The sequence below is a fragment of the Heliconius melpomene genome, chromosome 6, assembly GCF_056956725.1.
Source record: "Heliconius melpomene rosina isolate 202511_hmr_F chromosome 6, ASM5695672v1, whole genome shotgun sequence".
Lineage (NCBI taxonomy): Eukaryota > Metazoa > Arthropoda > Insecta > Lepidoptera > Nymphalidae > Heliconius > Heliconius melpomene.
The window spans coordinates 6,194,326-6,221,078 of NC_140394.1; the positions used below are offsets into that span (position 1 = coordinate 6,194,326).

The following is a 26,753-nucleotide window of genomic DNA, read 5'->3' on the forward strand; positions in this document are numbered from 1 at the left end:
ATATGTAGAATGTAGTTGGAACTTACATACGACAAGTTTACGTTCCCATAAAAGTGAACTCTATTTAAAAAGTTTTCCCATGCCCTCTAACAATGCCTTATACCGTAGTTCTTTGTAATTTTTATAAAATGCATACAATTTTCTTGAATGACCTGTGCCGTCTATTCTGTCAGTCAATTACCAGAAGCAACCTTATGTGGAATTTGCAGAAGTAGAATGGGGAGATTCTTCTGTAAGCTGGTATTCAATGAAGTTTCCATCAAATAATAATGAGTGTGCACAATTTTTTTAGTTATATTAAGGACAATTTATAAAATAATTTTAATGGTATTGCTATGTTTTTCCAAGCGTTTTGAATGTCTTGGTAAGCGACGTTTATACAAGAATTTAAATAAAAACAATGATTATATGTCGTGACTCGCGAGCCAATTGCTAATAACCAGTGTTTACAAGAATAGTTTTATAATTATAATTGTCAAACAAATCTCAGTAAATCTTGGCCAGAACTTTATAAATCTCAAAGGAGTTATTTAAATAAGACCATTTAACAATTGACTAGTAAATAACTGTACGTAGAGTCAACATAATATTAATATAATAAAAAAATATGCATTTCTAATACTTTTCTTGGCATTAATTAATTTATGATATATTTAATTAGATTTGTATAAAAGTACCAAATAAAATAGTGCCTTGTCTCTTTTGGTTGTTGACGTTATATTTTGTATCTTATCTGATGAGCATTGATATCCAAAGCGATCCTTAAGGCCTATATTGAGATCATCAAGACATATATAATAAACTCTATATTTTTTAAATATAAAATATTTTAATGTCCTATGTCACAGACCCATTAACTTTAATAACAACACTACGAATATAACCTTATAGCACACTATAATTATTGTTTGTAAGAAACTCTTAGCCCAGTATTTTGTAATTGTAGATTGAATTATGCACATAATTAAAATACATCACGTGGATACCCCGACATGTTTTATTAACGATTAGTTCCATTTAAATATTATATTATGCTATAGTGCTGACTGCTGAGGCCAGTCGTGGCGCAGCGGCACAAGTGTGGGACCGTAAACGCGACTGGTTGTGGGTTCCCCACTCGAGGAAATGAAAGATTTTTTTAAATTTACAGTTTCATTTCTTCATTTCTCGTGTAAATAAAAATATTTTTTTTTAAAAAATAAAAGCTGTGGAAATTGTATGTTACTTATATTATTTATTATCTATTTTTATTTTAATTAATACTAAGTAATGCATCTACCGCATTTACGAGTATCTTCCAAGACAGAAATAATCGAATGTTATCGAATATAATATGTATCTCCTATACTCAATTCTTCGTTCCATTCTTTAACTAAGATAATCTTCGAGCATGCTCTATCTTTTTTTATGTATAAGGCACAAAAACAAACCAAAACCAATATAATAAGTAAAAAAGCAAGTGACTAAAATATTTGTAGCATTTTTCACTGCAACATGGCGGCGCGACAATTATTTAATTACAGGGCTACTGCGTTTATTAATATTTTCCTTGATATAATTTATTTTTCAAGGCTGTGCTTGCATTGGGACATTGCCTCAAGCAGTACCTACAAGTACCTACAAGATTTCATTACAATATTTTGAAATAAATTTAAATAAAATGTAGATATGTGTATCATTTTCATGCATACTTTACAACAAATACTATATCTACATTTACATACATTTGCATAAACAAAGATCAAACTTTATATGAAGGGCGGTGTGTTTAAACACTAAGTTCTCTCTGTCTACTCTTCTACAAGTGGGATGCTGCGTGAAGCTGAAAAAAAGAAACGTGTAAACGATAGTATTATATGAGTATTTATACTTATGTTGTCAACGACGCAGTATCTGTAAGTTGTGCGTTCGATTCCCACTTATGGGAATGATTATATACTTAACATATACAATTATCTATCAGAAAATTCATTTTATATAATAAATATGTTTTTTAAATTAAAAATAGATTATCCTAGGTACCAATACCAGTAAACTACATTATGTCATAATTGCAATATTCTTACTCGAATAGGCACTCGCCTAATTACAATATTATATGTCACACAGCTATTTGCACTTTAAGACAGGATGTTACAATTCTTACTCAACGTAATATTAGCAGTAAGGTAACTTGGACTTAATATCTAGGACAAGTAACTTGCAATAACTGCATAAGCAAATATAAAAAGTACGATCTAGGTCACAATACTTCCCATTATATGAATAAGAGGTGACAAAAAGCAAGTAATTCAAGGTTAATTTGAAATTAGAAGTATGTAAATAGCAAATATATTAGTATTCACTGTATTAGTAAATACAAGACTTGATTAATGACGTGACAGTGTAAAATGTTTATTAATTAGAGAAAATCATTAAATTCCTGCAGCTAAAGTGGCCAGCTAGTGTTAGCTGCGCATGTTTTTCAAGGTTTTTTTTTTACCTTCCCGTTGTATCCCGCATACAGCAGGATAGGCAAAGGGAACTTAGGTTTGCATTACTAATTTTACGCCGAAATCTAGATATTGTGTTGAGTGGCGGAACGGAGCGGAAGCGGTTTGCGTCAACACCACAGCGAAGAAATTAAAATTAATTTAATTCCTCAAGTGGGGATCTCCTCTATATCATCGATCGACCTATAACCCTTAGGCTAAGCCTAAGCCTTACGACTGGTCTCTACTGGCCTTTTTAAAGTTCTTTATTCACTTAAAAAAATATTACAACGAAACGAATAAAACGAAAGCGAAAACGTATTACGGGTACAAATCTACGCAAGTATGTATGTACGAGTATATGCAATAACAATAGTAACAATATGACGTGAAAATAAAGTTTATTATTTAAATTGAATCTCTTAATTGTATTTTTTATATTTTATACTGAATAAATGTACCTATTTTCTCTAAACTCTTCTAATTTTAATTGTTTAAATTGTGCATTTAAAATTGATAATTTTAAAATTATTATAATGCAGCTTCATGATAAATATTCATGTAATTTCGCTTTTTTTACTTAAATATATTCTTTTTTTTCCGCTTCCAGCTATATTCCCGCGTGTAGCAAAGTAGGCAAAGAGAGCCGCATCGTATACTCCGCCCCCCACTTTCCGCTGAATTCTAGAAGCATTGTGTGTTGAGTGGCGTAACTTAACGCCGCGTTTTGCCACCATAATATTTCATTTCCTCAATTGGAAATTGAACTCATAACCTGTCGCGGTTACAGTAAAACGCTTGTGCCTCTGCTCCACCTTCTGGCCTTTTTTCATAAATTTTCATGAAAAATACTTAAAGATATTTTTATGACATTGAGTGTGCTAACATAGTGTGAAGAACGTGGACAATGGTTGATAACTAAATTGTAGTGATGTAGAACGATCAGTAGTTTTTACTATATTACGTCTTCCGTCACGCACAATGACTTCATCTAGACTTTATTTCCTTCAAATAAAAACATAATTCATATAAATAATTTCTTTACTATTTTTTTTGTCAAGGTCATATCATAATTTTAATAAATTATTGTTTAAGAGGGGGAATTAAAGGACGGAACTTGAACTACATAATAATATCTGTGTTACCTATTCGTTTTCTATTAATAATATATTTCTAAAGCAATATTGAAAAATAGATGGACGATTGAAAAATAAAGTTTCAACCCATTCAATATGTAAGATATATAATTATCAAGCCATGATAGGATTACACTGGTCAACATGTAGCGTCACGCTACACGCTTTTCTTTAACATGACTATTAAATATTGGGTTGTTGCAACGATATTGACGATTAAGCAATTGCTAAATGTTCTGGTTGCCATTTTTGTATTAAAATGGCAACCAGAACATTATTAATATTGTTAATTCTTATTTTCATCTTCATTTGACTGACTAAATTCAATCAATAATGCAGAAAGATAAAAGAACTGCATTAATAATTGCAATAAGATATCTGATTTATGTATTAGGTACTCTATGTAGTCGCATATATATTTATAATTAACTACTACGATGAATTATCTACGACGTAAGAATAATATGATGTAACCCCATTACACTTAAATATAATAGGTAATAATCACTATGTCTCATTGATTATTACAGTCAATTATTATTAATTCTTATTTTTGTCTTCATTTGAAAACTTAAATCTATCTTAGATTTTTAACTTAATTGATATAAACCATATTTTTATTTCTTTCAATTATATTTGTGTCTTGATCTTTGGATAATTCATCATTTATTTTTATGGAATTATTGTAAAACTATGATTTAGTGTACGTAAGCGCTACCTACTATATAACTTCAGTAAAACCAACTCTGTATGTTGGAATTGGATATATGATCGGAAAGTAAAGTGATATTGTAGGTGCATATAATTGAATGCTATTCAGAGAAGTTCCTGCGCGGCGTTGCCTGCCTGACTTGAGGCACAAAATTAGGAATAAAAAACATGGTGTCACTGCTGACCTAAATATGATTAAAAATGAACGACGCACGAGTTTTATCTGCGACATCTTATTTTATAGCAATCCTGATGATTTAAACTTTTTGTTTCATTTAGCAATGGTATCGATAGCGTCTAAACTAAACAGTCGATTATTTTTTTATAAAACAAATAATCTTAATAAACATTACTCTTAATAACAACAAAAGTTAAATTATTGCTAACAAAAGTTAATTTATTAAGAAACGCGTTTCAATATTGAAACGTCAACACAAAAACGCAACGGCCTTTAGTAGGTACGCCATAGTAAAGTATGTGTTGCCCACATGCATTGTTTTCTAGTTTGTCACCTTGATTAAGCTACCTCTCTCCGAACATATATATATATATTACAAGGTCATAGCTTCATTAAAATTAACAATTACGACTCTACATCACTATTTGTAATGACATCAAGAATATAATTTATCAAATGGTCTTCAATATAATATAAAGCCGATAATGGCATTTATAATATTGTTAGGTCTTCATTTTTTATTTTTTTTACTACTTTGTAATTTCAAAAAAATAAGAAATAATTTATTAAACACAATTTTCTGTTTATGGCAATTTTATATTTTGGAGATATTTCTACGATTGATCATAACCAATAACTAGATCTCTTCCCCTACTCTACAAAATGGTGGTACGAGAGGTGCTTAAATATATATATATTCGTAACGAAAAATATAAAATTCAAAAGGTTTTAGCATTTCTATTATTTTTTTTATAGCTTCACGCTGTATCCCTCACACAGCAGGCAGAAAGTGGGGAACTGAGTGTCTTAACATTAGGTTCCCTCTGGCTACCCTGCCGTGTGCGGGATACTGCGTGAAGCTAAAATAATAATAATAAAAATAAACTTTATTTTAAATCGTATTCATAATATAAAAAAATCTGAGCTAAGCGTCTACACAGCCACGCTATTAAAATAACTTCCAAATATCGTATGTTTAAGAGTGCGTTATGGAAATATCACCTGTCGTGACAAGCTACATTTGTGTGTATATGGCAAAGTGCATTGAAAATATGTTCGCATGCGTGCCGATTTGTAGAAATAACGGAACAGACCAGTTGACTATCTATAGCTATTTCTATATATTGATACTATATTTGTTGTCTGGTTTGCTGTAACTTTATAGGAGCTATGTGTTAGTTAGTATATACAATAAAGAATGTTAAAAAAATATAAGGAATAAAGAATATGCATATCTAAATAAGGTCTTCTTGGAGTACCAAAAATGCGACATATAATTAATAACTAATATCGTAACTTTAATTACAAATTTAACCATATATTTGTTCAATAATGCTCAAGTTTCATATGTAACTTAAGATTTATTCGTATATATAAAAAATATCTGCTGTCATATTATTTGAGTATCCTCTAAACTACTACAAATTTAATATAGTTTTTACCTTCACGCTGTATCACGCACATAGCAGGATAGGCAGAGGGAACGTGGGAACCTGGTTAAGACACTCTGTTCTCTCTCTCCCTTCTCTACTTCCATTCTCTAGTTTTCACAGAATTCCGGAGGCATTGCGTGTTGACCAGAGGAAGTTATAATATTAAATATATAATCTCCTCGAGTGAGAATCGAACCCACAATCACTTGTGTGTACAGTCACACCTCTGGCCGACTGGCCTCACAAACTTTACTGATTATTTTAATTATTAGAATTCATACTTTAGCATAGAAACATATTTACCCACATGTCCAGTATGTGTATTCATTTGTTATAACTTTCTGCATTACCATAACATCCAATTTAGGGGCAAACTGTCCCAAATATTGTTTATTGAAGCGCCCTGAATACGTGAGGTACATTATTATAATATGTACATTTGTGTCTTAAGAGAACGCTAAGTAAAGAGATAGGGATAAGAGAGAAGTCTAATTAATAGTATGATGATGCAAGATGATGAATAGGCCCATTGAACATCCTATTATAGTAATATATATCGAACTTCATATTAACCTAGAGCTCCAAGGTTATAAAAAATATCCTTATAAAATAAAATATCCTTATAAAAATATCCAAATAGTGTTGAAATATTCATTGGTGGTAGTATTTCAAAAAATGCAACTCTTTCTTCTTTATAATATTAACATATATATGGGTAATATGAAATAGTATTTACGATTAGGTTATTCTGTAATTGTATATAAACACCAACATATAAAACATTTTTTAAGCAACAAAATATTTTATGTAGGTACCTATTTTAATTTTATTTTCTTCATATAAAATCTTTCTGCTTCGTTTTTAATTAAATTTACATTGTTTTAACCTTACGTAAAATACTTAAAGATGCCATTGCAATACAGTTAGTCCTACTTGCAAGAAACAGGAAAGAAAGCCAAGAAAAACAAGCTTCAGAGGTTTACCTGCTTTATTTAATTAATAATTGCAAGAAACTAAGGCTCTTAAAACTATTACTGAGCTATTTATTATTTGTTCGCGTTGATTTCAGGACGGCTAAGACAGTTTCGATAAGAATTTTGCAAACGAATTTAAGAACAAAAAATATTTTGTCAATTTTAAATTGAAATCTAATACTGTTTTTAATGTTTACAAAAAATATAAAAATCATATTGGGCTTAAGATAAGTAAATACAAATAAAAATCCATCTACTGCTAAATCTGTGCAACGAAATCTTAGAATACAGGCCCACGCCATTTTGTTTTTAATTTTATATTACTCACGGACGATACAAGGTCGTTGTATATTTGAGCCACCCAACATATGTAGGTATGTCTGTGCATAGAATTGTCACTGACTCTAAAAAAAGTTTTCCTCAATAACATTCCTTAGAAAGAATTTTAATAAAATCATTAGTTTATGAATGTGTTAACTTAATCTATAAGTTATTATATCTACCTTTAAGTTATCGTTATTTGTGATTTCATGGCATACAGAGCTCTTGCAGCTAGTAGTATTGACATAACATATTGAAATAACGGATTAGTTAAATAAAATTAACTTTATTACAGTTAAAAAGGTTTAAACTGGACCAACCGGTTTTATGAAACAACGTAAAAAGACAAATAAATATACACTCAAAAAAGCTGTCTTTAATTTTTTTTAATATTCTTTCATTTTTTTTAATATTCTTATTCATATCGATTAAAATTGTATAACTGAAGCCCAATTACTTTCACGTAAACAATAGAGCCGGTTTGCTATTACTATGAGGTGAAATTGATGATTTCAATATTATGAGGATTTCTCTCTGCATCTAACGTTGCACGCATGGAAATCACACGAGGTGCAATTCGTAAAAGTGTCATTAACGCTAAATACTATGTAAAAAAGGAAAAAAAAATGTAGAGAAGTTAAAAAGATTTTTTTTTAGCTTTACGCTGTATCCCGCACACAGCAAGGTAGCCAAAGGGAACAGTGTTAAACCACTCTGTTCCCAATTTTTCGACAAATTCTGGAGGCATTCTGTGTTGAGTAGCGTAACTCAACGCCACACATTGCCTCGAGAATATACGTTACCATTAAATCATAATTAATATCAACATTACATGTATTGCCGTCACATGTTAGTTGTGTTTAATATCCATTCATATTTAATAGATTTATATTACGATAGGCCAGTGGGAGCGAAGGCGGTCGGGGGCAACGTCCTGGCCCATACTATGCTGCGTTGCATACGTAAGTTTGTCCAAGCATTACAATATTATTTACCTATGGACAAGAGCTAATCTGATGCTGTACGCTTAATAAATATGGTCTAATAGGTCTTAAAAATCAGTATGACCTTCACAGAATATCGTCAGAATATTTTATAAAATTAAATACCAATTTGGGGATCTTCCTGGTTGTCAGTTTATTAAAATTTATGTGTCATGCTTGTAAAAATATTGATAACAATGTCATAAAGCAGCATTTGTTTTTAAGTAGAATTTTTTTTTTATTGTTATTGCAACTTTTTATATAAGTTATAAGTTTATCACAGAATTTTTAAGATGCAATTGTCATTGTAACCACTTAGTCATGTAACGCTATTTAATTACTAATATGATATCCCATTTAAATGTTTCGAGGCTATTTGTGGCGCCGGGGCACAAACTTGAATGTAAACGCGAAGGTTGTTTGTCCCACTCGAGGAAATGACATATTTAATAAGTTCCACCACTCAACGCATTGCATCCAGTAATCGATGGAAAATGGGGAACGGAGTGTCTTAACACTAAGTTCTCTCGGCCTACCTTACTGTGTGCAGGATGCAGCGTGCTAATAAAAAAAATATATCCTATGATGAAAAATTGTGTCAGTACTTCTATTTAGATACTGTTCTGTTTCAAATCAAATGATATTATGAAATAGGTAACTTTCACAGATAATGGCAAAGTAATTTAAGGAATTGCATATAGAATTGTTGTTGCAACATATTCTTGCAAGAACCTGCGATGTAGGCACCTATTGAATACTGACATGCAACCGTCTAAAATTCTGTATCTATAAAAATAAAAGAAATATATCTAAATATAATAATAAATATTATAAGAACATAATAAATAAAAACCAAATGAAAGGAAAAAGGATTGAACTTGATGGTTTATCACTTTAAATATATCTATCTACGTCTATGACAGATAGGTTTGCGTCAATAAATATTATATTCTAGGTAAAAAATACTAAAAGTATTTAACTAAAATAAATGAACCACATATATGTAAATATATATGTTTAAAAAAATAGCAACTTGTAGGAATGTTAAGCATCAAGGTTTAAATCAAACGTATAAAGAACTGTCGTGAACTCGTGATTGCGCTGTGCAATGGATTGTGATTATTATGTTAATTAGATATCTCGCTAAATGATGGCTGCAAGGAAATTGTTTATAGCACAGTATCACTAAGAAATCTAGTTTCCCGTTAGATAAATACTAGTTATTTATTATATAATATGCCTATTTATATTTAATAAGTAGTTAAAGTTAGTACCTATCAAAGAAATGTACCGTAAAATAGTAGAGACGAAGTGAATACTTTACGAAGTGAATATTTGTCGATCATGAAAAACAATTAATAAATATTTATAACTAATTATTAAAGTTGTCGTTATTTTCACATAATTTTAAAATATGAAAACTTTATCAAAATAAATCAAATCAACTTCACGCTGTTTCCCGCACACAGCAGGGTAGACAGAGGAACCGTAAGTAGTGTACCTAAAGCGGAGAAATGAAAACATAAATTTAAAATTTAAAAAAAAAATCATTTCTTCGAGCGGATATCGAACCCACAACCAATCGCTTTTACAGGCACACTTTGTGCCCCTGCGCCACGACTGGCATCGAATATCTTTAACATTTATTTTGTATCAATTACCATGTTTTTATGCTAAAAAACTAACATTAAATCTATCTATATATATAAAATCGAAAGGTCACTCACTCATCACGAAATCTCAGGAACTACAAGTGCTAAGAATCTGAAATTTTGCATGAGAGTTACTTATAGGACATAGGTGTTCGCTAAAACGGGAATTTGCAATATTCGACTTCTAAGGGGTTGTTTTTGGGGTTGTAAGTTTGAATGAAACTTCGTTACTACAAATGCTAGGAGTCTCAAATTTTGCATGGACGTCACTTATAGGACGTAGGTTTTCATGGAGACAGTAATTAATAATAACTTAGTTCACGCAGGCGAAGCCGCGGGCGGGCCGCTAGTATAATATAAAATTTACTAGTGATTAAATACGTATCCTTGTTTACAATGTAATATTCTTAAGACTAATATAGCGTATAACGGTTCAAATACCTGTACGGAAAGCTCGTTGGCTATAGCGCAACTGTTTAAAATGACAGGTAGCGGAAATTCTCTACAGCATAACTGGAAGATGACAGAATGAGCTATTGCTGGTTGTCAATGAAATCATATATACGAGTAAGTGCATGACCATAAACATTTAAGTAAATAAAATTATTATTGAAATTAAAATTATATCAATCCTTTATTCTATTTTATTAAAATTTTTTACACATATGCATGCTTTTTCTTTATAATAATAAATGTCTACCAATTTTTTGTCGAAAATTTGTATTCTTTTAAGGTTTTGTATTTATATGTCTGTTCGCGTTTTTAAGACTTAAAAATTGATAAATACATATATATATGTACGTTTTTTTTCCAATAAATTGATGCGTCACAACATTGGCGTAGCTGATTCATGACATTGGTGAACGTCTTTCCGATATATTATTATCAGATACCTTTATAAGGCAACCTTAAGCTATACTCTGATCCTTTGTAACGGTGAATACTATTAGTCGAAATATAACTAGTATTATTAATACAACGGATACGAACGGTAAAACAGAATATAAATAGGTATTTAATTAACAAAGTAACTTTAAAGTTTTTCACTTAACGAAAATATTGCTTATGATCTCATTCTTGTAGGTTTTGTCATAAAAACAATGAAGGACATTGTTTACGTGAAATTAAATTAACTTAAGACTGCATTGTTGTATATATATTAGCGGCAATCTGTTTATTTTTGATATTTTATACAATGTATAAAATATCAATCTATAATATATTACTTTCTGCCGAATTCTAAAGGTATTGAGTGTTGAGTAGCGGAACTAAACGCCGCGATTTGCCTCGACAATAAAGTGATGTATTGATAGATAATGAATATAAAGCTTTGTCCATCTCACTCCTATATCCAAAGATTGAGACACATTTGGACTTCATAACCGGAAACTTCATAACGACTTCTATATATCGTGAAGCTGTAGAAATTATGACTTTATACTAGAAATTATTCAGTTTTGTTATCCTGGGATTAATGTGGACATGCGAAGATTTTTCTAAGCTCTTGTTCTTACCGACGCATTTTTCTTGTTTTATAATATTTTCTTATTAAGATACTATAAATAATAAATTGGCAAAGTATATCGCTTAAAATTATCCATATTATATCCTGACAGGTTGATTAAAGAACTTGTAACTAGCAATGGAATAGATCAGTAAATGCGTAGAAAATGAAGGGAATCCAATGGGATGTTTCGGTTTAGCTATGCACTGCGGTAATGGAAAGTCAGTCACGAATTGTTACCGAAATACTATAAGGCCTAAATTTCTCAATACTACAATATACCTTTCGAAGTTTTAATTAGGAATTGTAGTTCCTTTTAAGTTTTAAATTATATTCTTTATTACGTACTCTACATATATTACAATTTTTAAATAAAAAAGGAAACCATTGAAAAAAATATAGAGAAAACTTTTTAATATTCCCAATATCAACAACTTTGAATTTATTAACAAGCTTTGACTTGTGGCTTCGTCCGCGTGGTGGAAATAACTAAGAGTTGTGTATGGTGCATGATGATACGACATTCTAATTCTGCCCGAGGTAACTCTGACCGCAGGTACTGTGAGTGCCAGATTGTAAGATACCCTACAGCCTTCCGTTCTTCGTTAAATGAACTATCCAACACAAAAATACTATATAATAGATGCGTCCAATCAAATATATTTTTCACGTTTACAAAGTTGGTATATTTAGATATATATATTAAATATGAGTGGCTGTATTATAAAAAAAAACCGGTGAAATGGCAGTCAGCCAGTGGCATACTGGGGGTTCAGTACTAATTTCAGGATTGTATGTCAACGAAAAGCACAATTTATAACTTGACAAACATAAGTTTGCGGACGTATGCAGTTATGCATTGATTATTTTTTGCTGCAATTTGCACTGACTGCTCTATGTGGAATACAGCGTGAACTACACCACACCACATAGGTGTGGCCCTATAGGGAGGTGTGGCCCCCAGCAGGGTAGGCAGATGGAACCTAGTAGGTATTCTGAATTCTACGGCATTGCGTGTTGAGTGGCGGAATTCAACGCTAAGCCTCAACTGAACACCAAAGTGAAAAAAATAAAATATTTAATATTTCATTTCTTCGTGTGGGAAATCGAACCCACAACATATTTAAAGACATACGCTTTTTCCCCTGTGCCTCGGCTGAACTGAGGCCATAGTATTGATGTCATGGTATATACCTGCCTATAAATTGATATAGGAAACTACGTACAAAGGAAACTTACTCTTAGGTTTTTTATAAGTATAGGTAGGTTCCATTACTAAAAAAATCTTAAAAAGCGCTTTGTAGCAAACGGAATTAAATATATATTTAATGCGTTATCATATTCAATGCACGTGCATTATTGAATTTTAATAGAAAACTTTATCTGCTCTAAATTATAGACATTTTAATATTGAAAATAATCATATAACTTTATATAAATGCTTAATGTATTGTTTACATTTATTTAAACGCAAATAAAGAAACATTAATGAATATAGAAAATAAATGTTTCATATTATTATATACGTATAACTTTAAAGTTGGTACTTGGTACCTACTTCGTATCTACACATACTTGACATTCTTGTTTTAGCTTACAGTTAAACTTAGTTTTAAATGTTTATATAGACAACATATACATAGTGTAATAAATTAATATTAATAAATTATGGTTACAAATAAAAATATATTTATTAAAAATACATACCAATATAATCTCCGAAACACCAAGGATTTCACATCACATAAAAATACAACAACAATGTAAATGCCAATATATGGTATATTTATATCACTTTGCACATTGAAAGTTACTTAAAAATTTAACGTATATCATTTTTCGCTTTATTTCATTTAAAGATTAAACTGCACAATAATAGAAAAGTTTTGAAAGTAATAAAAATATAATAGTGATGTTCGTTCGATCGTTTCGTGTCGTTCAACCGGTAAGGCAGGTACGATACCTGCTTAGAACCCGTCGTCTTGTGTACTGTCCAATCACCATTGACCAAAGCCTCTATCACGAATGTAGAGGACGGAACACAAGTTTGTTGACGATTGCTACTACGTGCGAGGGAGAAAAAAAATGTAGTTTACTGTCATCGGGATTCGTAACAGTAGTGTTGTGCCAATTCAATCACACATCATTCGTCTTTTATGCTACTCTTATAATTAAGTTGTCTCTTGCACTGCATAATAACGAAGAATTATTTCAATTATTCATCTGCTTATTGTTATTCATTAAGATATATTTTACTATTAAACAGGTATTAATTATGACATTTTTAATTCAATTGTGATATGTAGAGACATTAAATAAACATCAATAAAGTTAAAAAAATTATAAGTCGCCCTGCCCAAAGCTGAATACTAGAACTCTAATAATTTATTAGAATATTTGAACAGAATATTCAAATTTGGCACCGTAAGTTAAGAAAAAGTGTTTGTGTTTTCACCGTCTTAGGCTACCGCTGCAATGCTGCCTGCTGCTCGTGTAGGTAAATAAAAATATATATAAGCAAAAAGAACTGTTGCAAAAATTATTTATTATTTCTAGTGAACATAATAAAAATTAATTAAGTAAGTCTTTTCTATTTCATACACACAATAGATTTCAGTAATGACGATACTAGTTCGTATTTCATTTTCAAACACTATTTATATAATGTTAAATGCATTATTTATTCTTTATGAAAACAGAATATATTTTATTCTTTAACAAAATTCTGAATAATTAAAGAATATAAACAATTCCTTTTCTTGGTTATTAATAATTCGATTTAGATATTCGCTGCTCTACTAGTAATTTGGAATTGGATTTTGGCAAGTGTCAACTACTCAATTGGCAACACTAGTTAGCGCTCTTTTCATGTTCATGCTTGAGAATTGAATTTCGACTTTCGATAATATTTTCATAATAAATTAGCTTAATTCATTATTTACATGTGATGTTAAATTAAACTCCCTGAAGAAATATAGATGTAGAGCTGCCCAGTACACGTAGGTACGTACGTAAGTACATGTCTTTTTATTATGAGAAACTTCTTTCGATTTATTAAGAAATAAAAGATCTATATTAAAGTTTTAGATTCATTTTATTTTCAATAACATAAAAATGTTATGTTTTCCCATTTTACACATTTCAAAAAGAACTCCAGTGGATACCAACCTGTTTAAAAAGGATCATATAAGATTAAGTTTTACTACTAAAGTACAGTTTGGCTTTTCATGAACTCCTTTAGACATGGGTACATTTTGTATTAGAATTCTTCACTTATTTCCAAATGCTGTTTCTTAAGATTGTATGAGCACAAAATCTACTTTACTTGACAGCAGTTCATTACAATATTCAACAAAATATATTGTAATAATTTTAATTCACTTTTGGATGAATCAATCATTTTGATTTTTGTTGTCTGTTCATGTGATATGCTATACATTTTTATGATATTTCAAAATGTTGTATAAACAAACTAAATTATTCACCCTAGAAAGGTAAATTTATAAAAAATTATGGTTTGGTCATACAAAAATCAATGTGTCAATCCATCCAATAGCAATATTCACTACAATAAATAGAACTAGCTAACTGGAATTGAAGGTCCCTTAAAAGTATGTATTTAAAGTTAAAAAGCTGTGATCAACTAGACTTATTAGTTTTACTACACCTCACCACACATGACCATTTTTTTATTTGTTTGAATAATTGACCACCGCTTTACACAAGACTTATTATATTGGTTTTCATAATAGTTGACTAACTCTAAAGAGGCGTCCATATTCATAGCATGAAGTAAACAATGCACAATCACCAATTTTTTACAAAAGTTAGTGAGAAGTTTTACATATAACTCTAAATTACAGAATATTAATTATAAACTGTTTTTAACTTCAAACATTAAGATATTGGTGAAGACATTTTTCATATTAAATTAATAAATCTTTCATATAAACTCTTAAATTGTATACTGACTAATATTACAGGGTATAATGTACCCATTCCCAGTGACCATAATATGTTACACCATGTTTTGAAATTTATATTAAATAGTAGTTAGGAACTTTTTGCTTCTCTGGTTTTCTCATAGCGATTGTATGAATGCTTGCTGTGTAAACTGTAAATGTTTATGCAGTCAGTATGGTAAAATAATGCCACATGTTCTTTATGTTGCTGTTAATTTTTTTAGCGAATACTCTGAATGTTTTACAGGACAGAAGGAGCTGAAATGAGCTTTGTACATGAGTTTAAGCACATTGCATAACATATCATGCTTGTTGAGAGTGGCACATTCCACCCCATAATAATAATCAGTACTTTTCTGAAATTTGCCTAATAGTTACAAATGTTTTTAAAACAACATTGCATTATAATGTAATACAGATTTACTTTCCTGGAGATACAATAGTGTTCCAAAATGTTTTTTTATGGGAACTTAATTCCATTTAGATTTTGAAATATTTAATATTAGCTACAATTATTACATTGTTAAGGATTTTTAACAAAAATGCATTGATTAAACTGAGAATATGTGTATAAGTTGAACCAAACATTTGAAAATATGTGAAATATGTATATCATCAATGCTATGCTCATCACAATTTTCATATTATTTATCAGTTACTCAACAGTGGATAAAACTATATATATATTTTAAAATAACATCTAAAGATAATAATATATAAATGTAAATGTATATGTATATATATATTTATATATATGAATCTATGGATTATTGCTTTCTTTTATGTATCATTCATGAAATTTTTTATTGATTAATATATAATTAAGATGAGCAAAGATTGAGAAGACCTACTAATAGCTTAGATTCAGAATTAAAAAGCGTTTCAGAGCACATAACAAAGAAATTGAAGAATAAAAACCAATAATTTGGTAACTAGGTGCAACAGTTTTATTTAATAATATTCAGAACAAGTAAAGAATAAAATTTGATAAACTGAAATTAACATTTAAAATTTTACAAATTAATTTCTACTCCAATAAATTAACTATAATTAATTCAATATTATGAGGCCGCTGTAAATATTTAAATTTGTCTTGCACTCTGAACGCATGAAGACATGTATATGGTACTTGTAATTTGTATGTACATGTAAAACCATGTGTAGATTTTTAATTTATTAATACTACACTAAAACTGGCCATCATATAAGTATCTGCCATGTTTTCTAGATAAAACTAGATAATATAATATTCTTAACTAGATTCTTATGTACAAATAATACAGTTCATTACTCTTTTATAGAAATTAAAATATATTTCTATCATTCTTCGATTCATATAACGCAAAATAATTTAACAGAGTTCAATTTTGCACTCACATTTACAATATAGATCTGTAACAACTAATTCGTTACAATTTGTTGATTTGAAACAATTCATTTAGAATATATCACCCAAAAAGCGAGTAGCGCTATACTCACCTATCCTATACCTTACCATTTAAAAATGCAGAATATGCGAAAACGTCAATGAATATCTTACATTAAACGGCAATTGAACATTATAGTTCGCTCGCATTAAATAGGAACTATAAGATTCATGCTGCCTCCCGCGACCGTCGCGATGCTTTACCTTATATTTACAGGCGGTGCGACGTCCTGTATGTTACCGAAATAACGAATATGAATAAAATATATTCTTTTATTTACAAGTGGTGAACTATTCACAGTATATGGACACAAATAAAACACTTTAATTGATAATAATATTATCAAATTGAATAAGAAGTTGAATTAATACATCATTAATTTGTGTTACATTTTAAACTACAGTTTAGAATATAGGGAGCTTAGGAGCGCCACCGTAGGTGCGGCAGTGCGAGGAACTATACATGCACAACACCGCAGTGCATGGCGTGCGCGGCCCGCGTCTCGCCTCAATACAATATTAACTATAATATTATATCTATTTATTTTCTCCTGCGCCCTTGTTTTAACAAGACGCAGATTGTGACTATGTCGAATGCCGCTTTCTTTACTCAGAGATGAATAGATCAGAGAATCTATAAGAACGTCAAATTCTTCTGGCAAAAATATGCGACACTCAACGTTTTCACTATGGGAGAAAGGAACTAAAATCTAGTATCACAATGTCGGGCTCCCCTCATTCGAAGAGCTGGATTTTCGCCGTACACGGCAGACACGCGGAAGCTGAATGACTAAAGAGATCGCGTCACCTCACAAAAGTTTTCATTCATTGGGTTCGAAATGTCCTTAGTTTATGTCTCTAGTTCACTCAAATAGTGCCAAGAGGTCGTCAGATGACGGCGCTCTTGGTGGATGCGAGCCTGCTGACGAAGATGACGAAGGTGGCGTTGCCAATAGCTCCCCTAGTGCCGGCGCATCCAAATATGACAGTAGTTCCATTGGATCGACGCTCGTTTCCGGTAGCAACTGTAAAATATAATTATGTTGCTTTTATTGTATGTAATCGATATACTATAAGCATATTGAATTAATCGTCTTTTCCTTCAAAACAATGTTATTTTGTAAGCTTAATAGTAATATAGTTACTTACATTAAGGTTGTCGGTGCCTTCACCGTCTATAACAGCTGCGGGATCAAAGTTTAGATCTGCTGGAATGTCAACATCAGTGAGGGGATGATGGTCGACAGAGGGTGGGCCGGGCGTGTGACTGGAGCCCGGCGTGTGCGCGCCGCCGCCGCCGCCCGGAGTGTGGGCGGAGCCTGGCGTGTGCGGAGTATGAGGCGTGTGCGGCATCTATTAACAAATTTATATTGTTAGATACAATACAATAAAAAATAATAAAAAAAACTTTGAACCAGTTGCTTTTTTTCAAATTTTTGTGATTGTGTTTCAACATTAATTAAGGTTAGTAAATTTAATAAGTCATACTCTACTCACCTGCTCGTTAAGACTTTTTTCCATTGCGTTAAGTGGATCCAAGGAATTAACACTGTCATTCAGGTGTGAAAGAGGGCCATTGCCAGCAAATTCGTTACTGCCGGGACCATTGTTCATGCCAAAATCATAATTTTGGTTACTTGATCCTGAGTTTCTATTTTGACTTCCTTGATTGTAGGATGATATCATAGAGCCACTTGCAATAGTATTCATATCTGGAGGCAAGTAAGGTGAAAGTGCCTGATTCATGTCCCAATTGTTCATGGTTGGCATGTTCATTGATCCAGGTGACATTGCTTTACCTCTTTTCCCAGTGCTGTCGCAGCTATCTTCTTCTTGCTACAAATTATTTATTATTAATTATTATTTGTGAAGTTAAAGTATGTATGTATTAAATATTAAAGACAAAATAATGTTTAAATTAAATATTTAAAATGTATGGCTGATATAGATACCTTTATACCAGCATTAGCATTGATCTTAGTTGCTTTCCAATTTGCCCCACTATCGATGGTTACTTCATCAACATCTGAGTTGTTTAATGTATTCAGGATGCCCCACATATATTGGTCTACCTCTAACCCTTCCAGCTGGGCTGGTTTACTGTAATAAAATAATAAATATATTACTTGTAATAATAATTACAAGTTTCTACATATACTTGTACACTTTTAACTGAAAATATATAACGTCATGAAATTTTGAGTTACTTACTTGCAAACCGGACATCGCCATGAACCTCTTTCGCAATTCAGTTGTAAATATGATTCCAAGTCAAAACATTGTATATGTTTACATTCATGTCCTCGAGCTGGTAAAGTTATTTTCTTAAAGGTAATAGGACATTTCAACGATACTTTTAAAGCCGTCTGTTCAACACTATCTCTGTCGCTGGAAGGGTTAGAGCTGTTGTTTGTATTAGCTGATGTTTGATTGAAGTTCATCTTTATTTTAGCGATGCAATGATCTGCAGTTAGTAAACGTTTTCTAAGCAATCCTTGTAACACGCTGCGGACGCTAGGCCGATGTACTAGTTGTAAAACAAACAGGTGAGACTGAAAAAAAAGGGATAGTTATTAGCTTTCTCTTAGAGTTTAACGTTAAGAAACATTCCTTAATAGTGTATTATCATTTTAATTTATAATTATTTAAGTACTTACACAGCAACAAGCAGACACAGTGATCTGTATTGTGTTCCTGCCAGGTTGACAAACTTCTTTCAGGTACAATGGTTTGTGTGATGTTTTATTTTCGCCTCTATCAATGACTAATGGTGTTGCATTAACTGATACTTGTACACTTGCTGGCCAGTTAGTATTCATTTGTCTGTCCTCATGATGGAAACATTTGAGCTGTAGCTCCAAATCTGATCTGAAAATATATTACACCATTATTCTATTTTAAGTGTGATTCCATGAGAAATCTCACATAAATATATCAATTTTGTGTAAATAAAAATATAAACATCAAAATGTATATTTACCTCCATATTAATGTTGAGTGCACTGTAGGTTTCAATTGGAATACATGATTGCTAACTGCTAAATTATGTTCTAATCTAAAAGGAGGCAATATAATACCATCTCTTACGGGGAATGTTAACCGGAGCTCGTCATCTGAAAATAAAAAAAATGAATCATATCGCAAACTTATTCAATATTATTAGCGATTGAGTTGAAACTATTAAAATGAATGTGATTCTTACTTTGCATGCCCATCGGTGGTTTGAGTTCATTAAAATGCGGCTTCACATCAGCATTTGGGCTGATGTATGGTGGCATACTGCTTGCAGGTGTAAGCGGCGGCGTAGGATTTCCGGGTACCGGGCTATGCTGGTAACTCATGTTCGATCGCATTGCCACTTCTTGGGCAAACTGTCCACCATACTGCCCACCATATTGACTATTTCCACCTTGGTGTTGAGGAAATTGATTTGGTACTCCACCATTAAAATATTGCCCCTGGTTAGAATAAGGTGGCGTTGATTGCCTCATGTTACTTCTCATTCCTCCGCCAAAGTTGCTACTCGGACCGAGTGCCTGCTGTGGTGGGTATTGACCTTGAAAACTTGGCCTTCCACCATAACCTGACGGATATTGAGCAGGACCTGGGCCAAACCCAGGTTGTGCGCCCATATATTGGGTTTTCCTTGAACCCATAAGCATAGTTCCAGATGGATATGGTGCATGTCGCCTTTGATATCCTGGGCCCATTTTGGCTGATCCACCCATTTGTCCAGGTCCCATTTGTGAAGACATCATATTTCCATGCATACCCATATTGGCCATCTGAGCCATGGGATTCATACCATTCATAGCATTTCCCATCTGGCCCATGCCAGTCATACCATTCATACCGCCATTGCCAGCCATACCCATTCCCGTCATACCAGGATTATGGCTGCGCTGCTGACCGTAGCCATTCATCGCACCGTATTGAGGATTTCCCATAGTCATGTTGCTTTGCATCTGAAAGTTGAACACACAAAGATGAATAAAATTTCTATACGAAAAAGCAAATTATAATTTGTTTCGTGTGTGAATACATGGATGGGTGGGTATATTACCTGCGAGAAAGGCTGCGAGTCCTGCATCGCGGCCGTCGTGGCCGCGGCGACCATCGCGGCGGTGGCGCCGAACTGCGCGTTCTCGCCCCCGCCGCTCATCGCGCCCGGACCGCCGGCGCACCCATAGCCGCTGTTAATTAATACTTCAATGTAACTTATTTGTTATAAAAATATCTTGCCAAAAACATATGTTTAATAGGGCCATCAAGAACCTTTGAACAATATTATACTATACTATAAAATATAAAAGTAGTAAAATATAAATCTTCTTTTACAACCGTTTTAAATTATATACTAATATTTATATTACTATATAATTTTCAAATAGGTATTGCAGCTGTTGTATGATAAACGCAAAATTTAATTTCAACAACCTTTTATGAATAATTAAAATTAAATAAGCGTGTAAACAATAATACTACTGTTACAAACATCAAGTAGGTATACTCGTATACCAGAACGTGAAATCATTCTAGTTAATTTTATTTCACCTACGATATGAATAGTTTCTATTCCATTGCAAGTGGCCTTGCAGTCAGTCTTACATTTTACATTCCACACGTTAACGCATCGATTTTATTAATAAACACAGACTCAATATTGAACCCAAATTTTATTGACATAAGATTTTTTGTATGCGTTTTGAAAATTTATTATTTTCTTAACAATGAAAGAAAAAATCAATATGGTCGTTCATATTGAGTGACGCGTTGTTACCCCTGTGTTTCAATCGGGATGTATGTTTGATTTTTTCTATAGTGCCGGAGTGGGAGAACGATTCATGTGAACTGCTTTTGGGGCGAATTCCCGAGCCTTCCCGGAGCCCTTCCTAATAATTCCAATTCGACAAATGGCCGACAAACACTCGCACGGGCTTATTGTTACTAGCGCTTCTGTAGTAGTGCAACAATGTGGTCTATTGTGTTATGAAATATTTTTTAATGAATATTATTAACGTATATAAAAACAATATGGGAACCAATGTTTTAGAGAATACTTTCGCATATATTTTTATAAACTATACAAAATAATAATTTAAAAACAATTGCAATACTGCTGACTGCTGTCGAATATTTTAAAATTTTACAAAAGTGTTAATTCGGATCGTTTATGAATAGCTTAATAGGTACTTAGTAGCGTTGACAACCAACAAACGTAAGTCAACAACGCTCAACCCGATGTATATATACAATTGAGACTGCAGATGATTTACAAGGGTCCCTTTCTTAGGTAAACTCGGGTCGACCTACACTTCTTTTTTTATAAATTTGTCTGAGAAGTTTTCTTTTTGTTGTATACATCGCCCGTCTGACAAAAAATCAAGAGTGTTCTGCATCCTGATTTTTTTTACTAGTACCACATCCGAATAATCGCTTACGCTCCGTTCAAAATATTTTGGGGTCTTGAATGCAAGCGGTTGGCAACGGCATTTCTATTGAGACAATTCGTGGAACGTTCGTTAACAAAGCTTTTACAAAGGTGTGTACATGAATACTCCAACAAAATGTTAAACTAATATCTTTTAAACTAAAATATTGCGATGCTTTTAAATTGTAGGTATATTTTTTTTTGCAATAAACACAAAAACAATGTACCTAGTATATAATTATCTTCCTTAAATTAATTTTGTATCTCTAGCATAATGATAAAACAAATAACTTCTAATGCCTGTGCTATTTTCAAACACTGGAAGGTGTTTGGCATACTATTGAGAGATGGGCGAGTAACGTGTAAGTATTTTGATACATAGGCTGCAGTTAATTTTAGATAGTTGCGCGGACGTGGTGAATTCTTTGCTAATTGGCAATAGTAATAATCACGTGTTCGATTAATTCCACAGGCAGAATTGTGATAAGAGTACACAATTTTATAATGTACTTTTACGAAACAAATATCAATACTATTTTTTGGATTTTCGTTGTGTTGTGTTTTTACTTATTTATTTGGCAACAGCTTTTATTTAAATATGGATGCTATGTTAAATAAAGCATTATCAATTTTAACTTTTGTATACGTTATTATCGTGGTAGCGTGAAACCGTGGAATGCTTCGACCCCAAGTTCATCGACAGTTGGTCACCCCCATTTAAATGCCTCTTCAAAATTCTGGCTTGTGCGCACATTGCCAACTCGTAATGGCATTAATGTTTTATAATTATGAAATCAATGTAACAGAAAATTATATCTAAATATAAATAAAATATTTATCTAATTTTGTTTTTATAAGAAAATTCCATAATATAAATTATTTTTACATGTTCTTACTAAAATTTCTCTAGATGTTATACTTTTCTCTATATTTCCTTTTTATTTCTTACTTTATTCTTAACAGTGATAATTAAGAGTTTATAGATATTATTACACCAATTTTTATCTTATTATGATCAATTGACGCCCGGGTTGGAAGCGAATGAATCATGCTTCAAGGAGCAAATTCCGGGGGTAACAAATGGAGGCGAGCGTTTGGGGTGAATACGACACAATGAGCGGGAAGGGTCGACTAGCCCGAGTCGCCTGCTTAGGGTAAGTGGGCCCGCTCACGTCAATATGGAGCTTTATTACGAAGCTGCGATAACAATTTGTTTTCCTGTTTGAGATGAATTGAATCTTAACAAATGTAATTTTTGTTAATTTTTATTTATTTATTTATGTTTATATTATATTAGTTAAAAAATGTTAATCAAGAATAAAACGTATTCATAAAATACAAAATCTACGATTAAATTACGAGTAGTTTATCATGTGCCATGAGCTAATATTTATTTGTGAATAACAAAGATCAAGTTCGTAATTTTTCTTATTTGCACATTAAAGAGTAATAAAGTAAAATACATTTAATTGGATCGATTTTAACAATATAATTGCACATTGTATTTTTCGTTTTAGCTAGTAGGTGTTAAGTATTTGTAGGAAATTAAAACGGTTTGATCATTATAAATATTTAATTCAACGATTTATTTTTACGAAAGAACTGAAATATTTTAATTAGTGTTTAACTATTCGATGCGCTCTGTGTATTATTAATGTATTGTTTGTTTGTGTTTATTGTATAAGCTAAAGTGCAGTCACCGCTTGCATTCCCACCGTTTAAGTGTCTGTGTATAAACCTATGTGTGCGTCAGATTATAGAAGTGTGCGCGTACGTTTCGTTGTGTGCGTGCACAGGGTGCCGAAAGCGTTTGCGCGTGTGAATGGAAGAGCACATTTCCATTTCTTTCATTATAATTGCAGTGATGTGCATCGTGCGATTCACATCGTTACATTAATGCTGTGTGTAACTAACCCTTTGCTCGCAAGGGGCTTCCGGATTAGGTGTAGATGTGTGTATTTAACTTTTTGGTGAATAATTGATATTTAATTTTAACTTGTTCAAATTTTGTATATATGCGATTATTTACGTAATTCTTGTTATATTTCGCTTTTTATTACTTGTTAACTACGATAAGGTAAGCAAAGGTAAGCTAGTCACGTTTCAGCGTTTTGTTTAAATGTAAACAAACTTGTTCCGGATAAGATAAAAACATTCTAATACGTGTATGTGTATAACAATTTGATCTGAAACCGTTTTTATTTTTTAATTAGAGTAGACAATTTTTAAAAATATTTCTTTAGAAAATACGTAAAAAATGGATTTAAGTAATTTTTATATTTGCTACTAACCTTGGCGCGTTTACTCTGTAGCCTATGTTATCGAAAAAATTATGATGCTTTTCAGCGTCGGGAGCGTGTGCTCCCACGTAGCTTATGCTTGTTCCCGCGTATCCTGCCGTATTACCAGAGTTCGCCGTCCTGTCGATTCAATGCACCTCCTGAAATACGATGCACTTCACTGTAGGTAACTTCATGAAAGATTCTCGATCTTATGCAAATATAAAAAAATCCATCTGCTCTTTTATAATTATGCATTCGTGTCACTTCCAATCGACCGTATAGAATAATGACGTAATTTAATACAATTGATAAAATTGACACTATTAAACTCATAAATACATATCAGTTTGAAATATTAAAAATGCTATTTAAAATAATGTATTCTTTTGCATACTGCTTTACCATTTTATGTAGGTATATTTAAACATAATTTAGTGATAACATTCGTAAAAAAATAAACCGTATGAAGAATTTCAAAACAAAATAATATGTTTATATTTCCGTAGAGAATAGTGAGAGCGTCTTCTCTGCACAATCAGCTGGAGCGTATTTAACGTAGCACACTCTACGACCGTTTAAACCGTAGCAATGAATTTCTTTTGAAAAATAATTGGCTTCCAATATCGAAATCTATATTACAATTGTTAGGAATAAAATAAGATGGATTTTTTTTACGAATCAATTTGGTCAAATAACACACCTTAAAAGTTTTTATTCTAATTCACAATTTTTTCTTTATCAGTCATTAGCACTACAACTTAAGTTTATATCACTTCCGATATCTTCTTTAAAAATCCAATTATTATAACACTTGGCAATCCTTTTAGTGGTTCACTGCACTGTTTCGATGTCTCAAAAATCGAGATATCACTACACAGATTTACACGTAAGCATCCAAATCCAATATGGCTCGCAATTGTCACAAAATTAAATCATTCCACAGTAGAATAGTTTGAAACGCTCTCAAACAGACTTTGAATTTAACGAAACATTATAGACGTGTTGCACGAGTGCCGACGTCGACGTCACTGACATTAAGCGACCGCACGTCCGACCGTCAAAGGTAACACTGGCTGGCAAACCGGCGACGGTGAGTGAGAGGTTGCGCCGCGGGGCGCTCCCACCCCGCGCGATGTTGCCAGCTCGCCGCGATAAAGTGGCGCACCCCCGCGTCCCCCCACCGTACGTCGACGTCTCGGCCGCGCTCGGGCGCCGTCGCCGTCGCCTCCACTCCCTGCCCCACCCCGCGTACTCGATGTTTCATTTCACGTAACGGTCCCCAATCGAGCGCGATACTGCGAGTACGATGGTCGCTGTGATCTTTCACTGAATGTCATTATGTTTGCTCTTAGTATAATTAATTTATGGGATTACGACGTACTTGTATTTCGTAAACTTCATATAATGTCAACTTTCAAAAATTAACAAACTATTACAAATGTTTTTTTTACTTATTTGCAATGAATTATTTTAATAAGACAGGGATAATTAAAATTATTGTAATTCATAATTATAGAGCCGAATACGGCAGGCAGGTCCTACACTATTTCGATTAGATCATTTTTAATTTTGTAGCATAATAATTAACGAGTTTAAACAATAGCGTATCGCGCTCTGGTCACTCACTACCTGAGCATGACGGTAGAGGACAAGTGACTCGTCCTGCGATGTCCTTGCCGTCATCGATACAAGTCTCGAGAATTTGTACGAATCCTTTTGCTTTATTAACATAATATTTTTTTAACAATACGTTTATGCTTTCAATTCTTGTCACAGTTATTTAACGTGTAAAAATGTTTTTAAATTTGTTAATAATGACTTCAGCAATTAAGTCTGTTTACAAGTTACATACTATATTTACCGTAACGTGTGCGCGTGGACTGAGCTATCGATGAAATTAGTTATTGATACACTATAATTTTCGACCGGCAGCCTGCAGTCTGTCGACTGGAAAGTCAGGAAAGCGGCGCACGCGAATTTGTCCGCGTTCCGATGCACCTCCCTACACATGATCCGATCTGAGTAATAAATCTATTTATAACATCTATTATTACATGAAATTATTTCTAATGTTTATTTTTATTTATAATGCCTTAATTATCATAGAGATTTCGAAGTAATTGGAAAAATCGTTTAGTAGTATATATAATACATAAGTTTAGTGGTTTAAAATCATTTATGTAATTTACCTTAACAATGTCGTCGTTGCTACTAATGCAATTTTATTTGTTTAATTTAAAATAAAAAACATTTAAAATGAATTTCACCATCTTTTTAATTAAACTGTAT

General features: G+C 32.2%; 2 protein-coding genes across 2 annotated transcripts in view; both read right to left on the reverse strand.

Moving 5' to 3' along the window:
• The window catches only part of btsz (bitesize), a 61,286-nt gene extending 47,942 nt beyond the window's left edge, over positions 1-13,344 (reverse strand). The window contains exon 1 of the mRNA XM_085187035.1: positions 13,071-13,344. The gene's annotated coding sequence lies outside the window, so the exon portion shown is untranslated. The remainder of the gene's footprint in view (positions 1-13,070) is intronic.
• A 1,094-nt stretch (positions 13,345-14,438) lies between these two features.
• On the reverse strand, positions 14,439-25,593 carry tna (Zinc finger MIZ domain-containing protein tonalli). Its single transcript, XM_085186556.1, has 11 exons — positions 25,165-25,593; positions 24,474-24,622; positions 20,815-20,944; positions 19,954-20,716; positions 19,732-19,864; positions 19,409-19,619; positions 18,963-19,303; positions 18,704-18,851; positions 18,249-18,587; positions 17,901-18,104; positions 14,439-17,776 (listed from the first exon to the last, which is right to left on the reverse strand). Exons 3-11 carry the CDS (start codon positions 20,911-20,913, stop codon positions 17,615-17,617), a joined length of 2,400 nt encoding a protein of 799 aa, XP_085042682.1. The 5' UTR covers positions 20,914-20,944; positions 24,474-24,622; positions 25,165-25,593; the 3' UTR covers positions 14,439-17,614.
• Between the last annotated feature and the right edge of the window lie 1,160 nt (positions 25,594-26,753).

What these genes read in the sequence shown, in the direction of transcription:
- tna (XM_085186556.1), bottom strand. Translation starts at nt 20,913, where the DNA reads ATGAGCGGCGGGGGCGAGAACGCGCAGTTCGGCGCCACCGCCGCGATG. An exon ending in CACTCAACATTAATATGGAG is followed by an intron (nt 19,620 to 19,731) that starts GTAAATATACAT and finishes ATATATTTTCAG; the next exon opens with ATCAGATTTGGAGCTACAGC. An exon ending in TGGCGATGTCCGGTTTGCAA is followed by an intron (nt 18,852 to 18,962) that starts GTAAGTAACTCA and finishes ATTTTATTACAG; the next exon opens with TAAACCAGCCCAGCTGGAAG.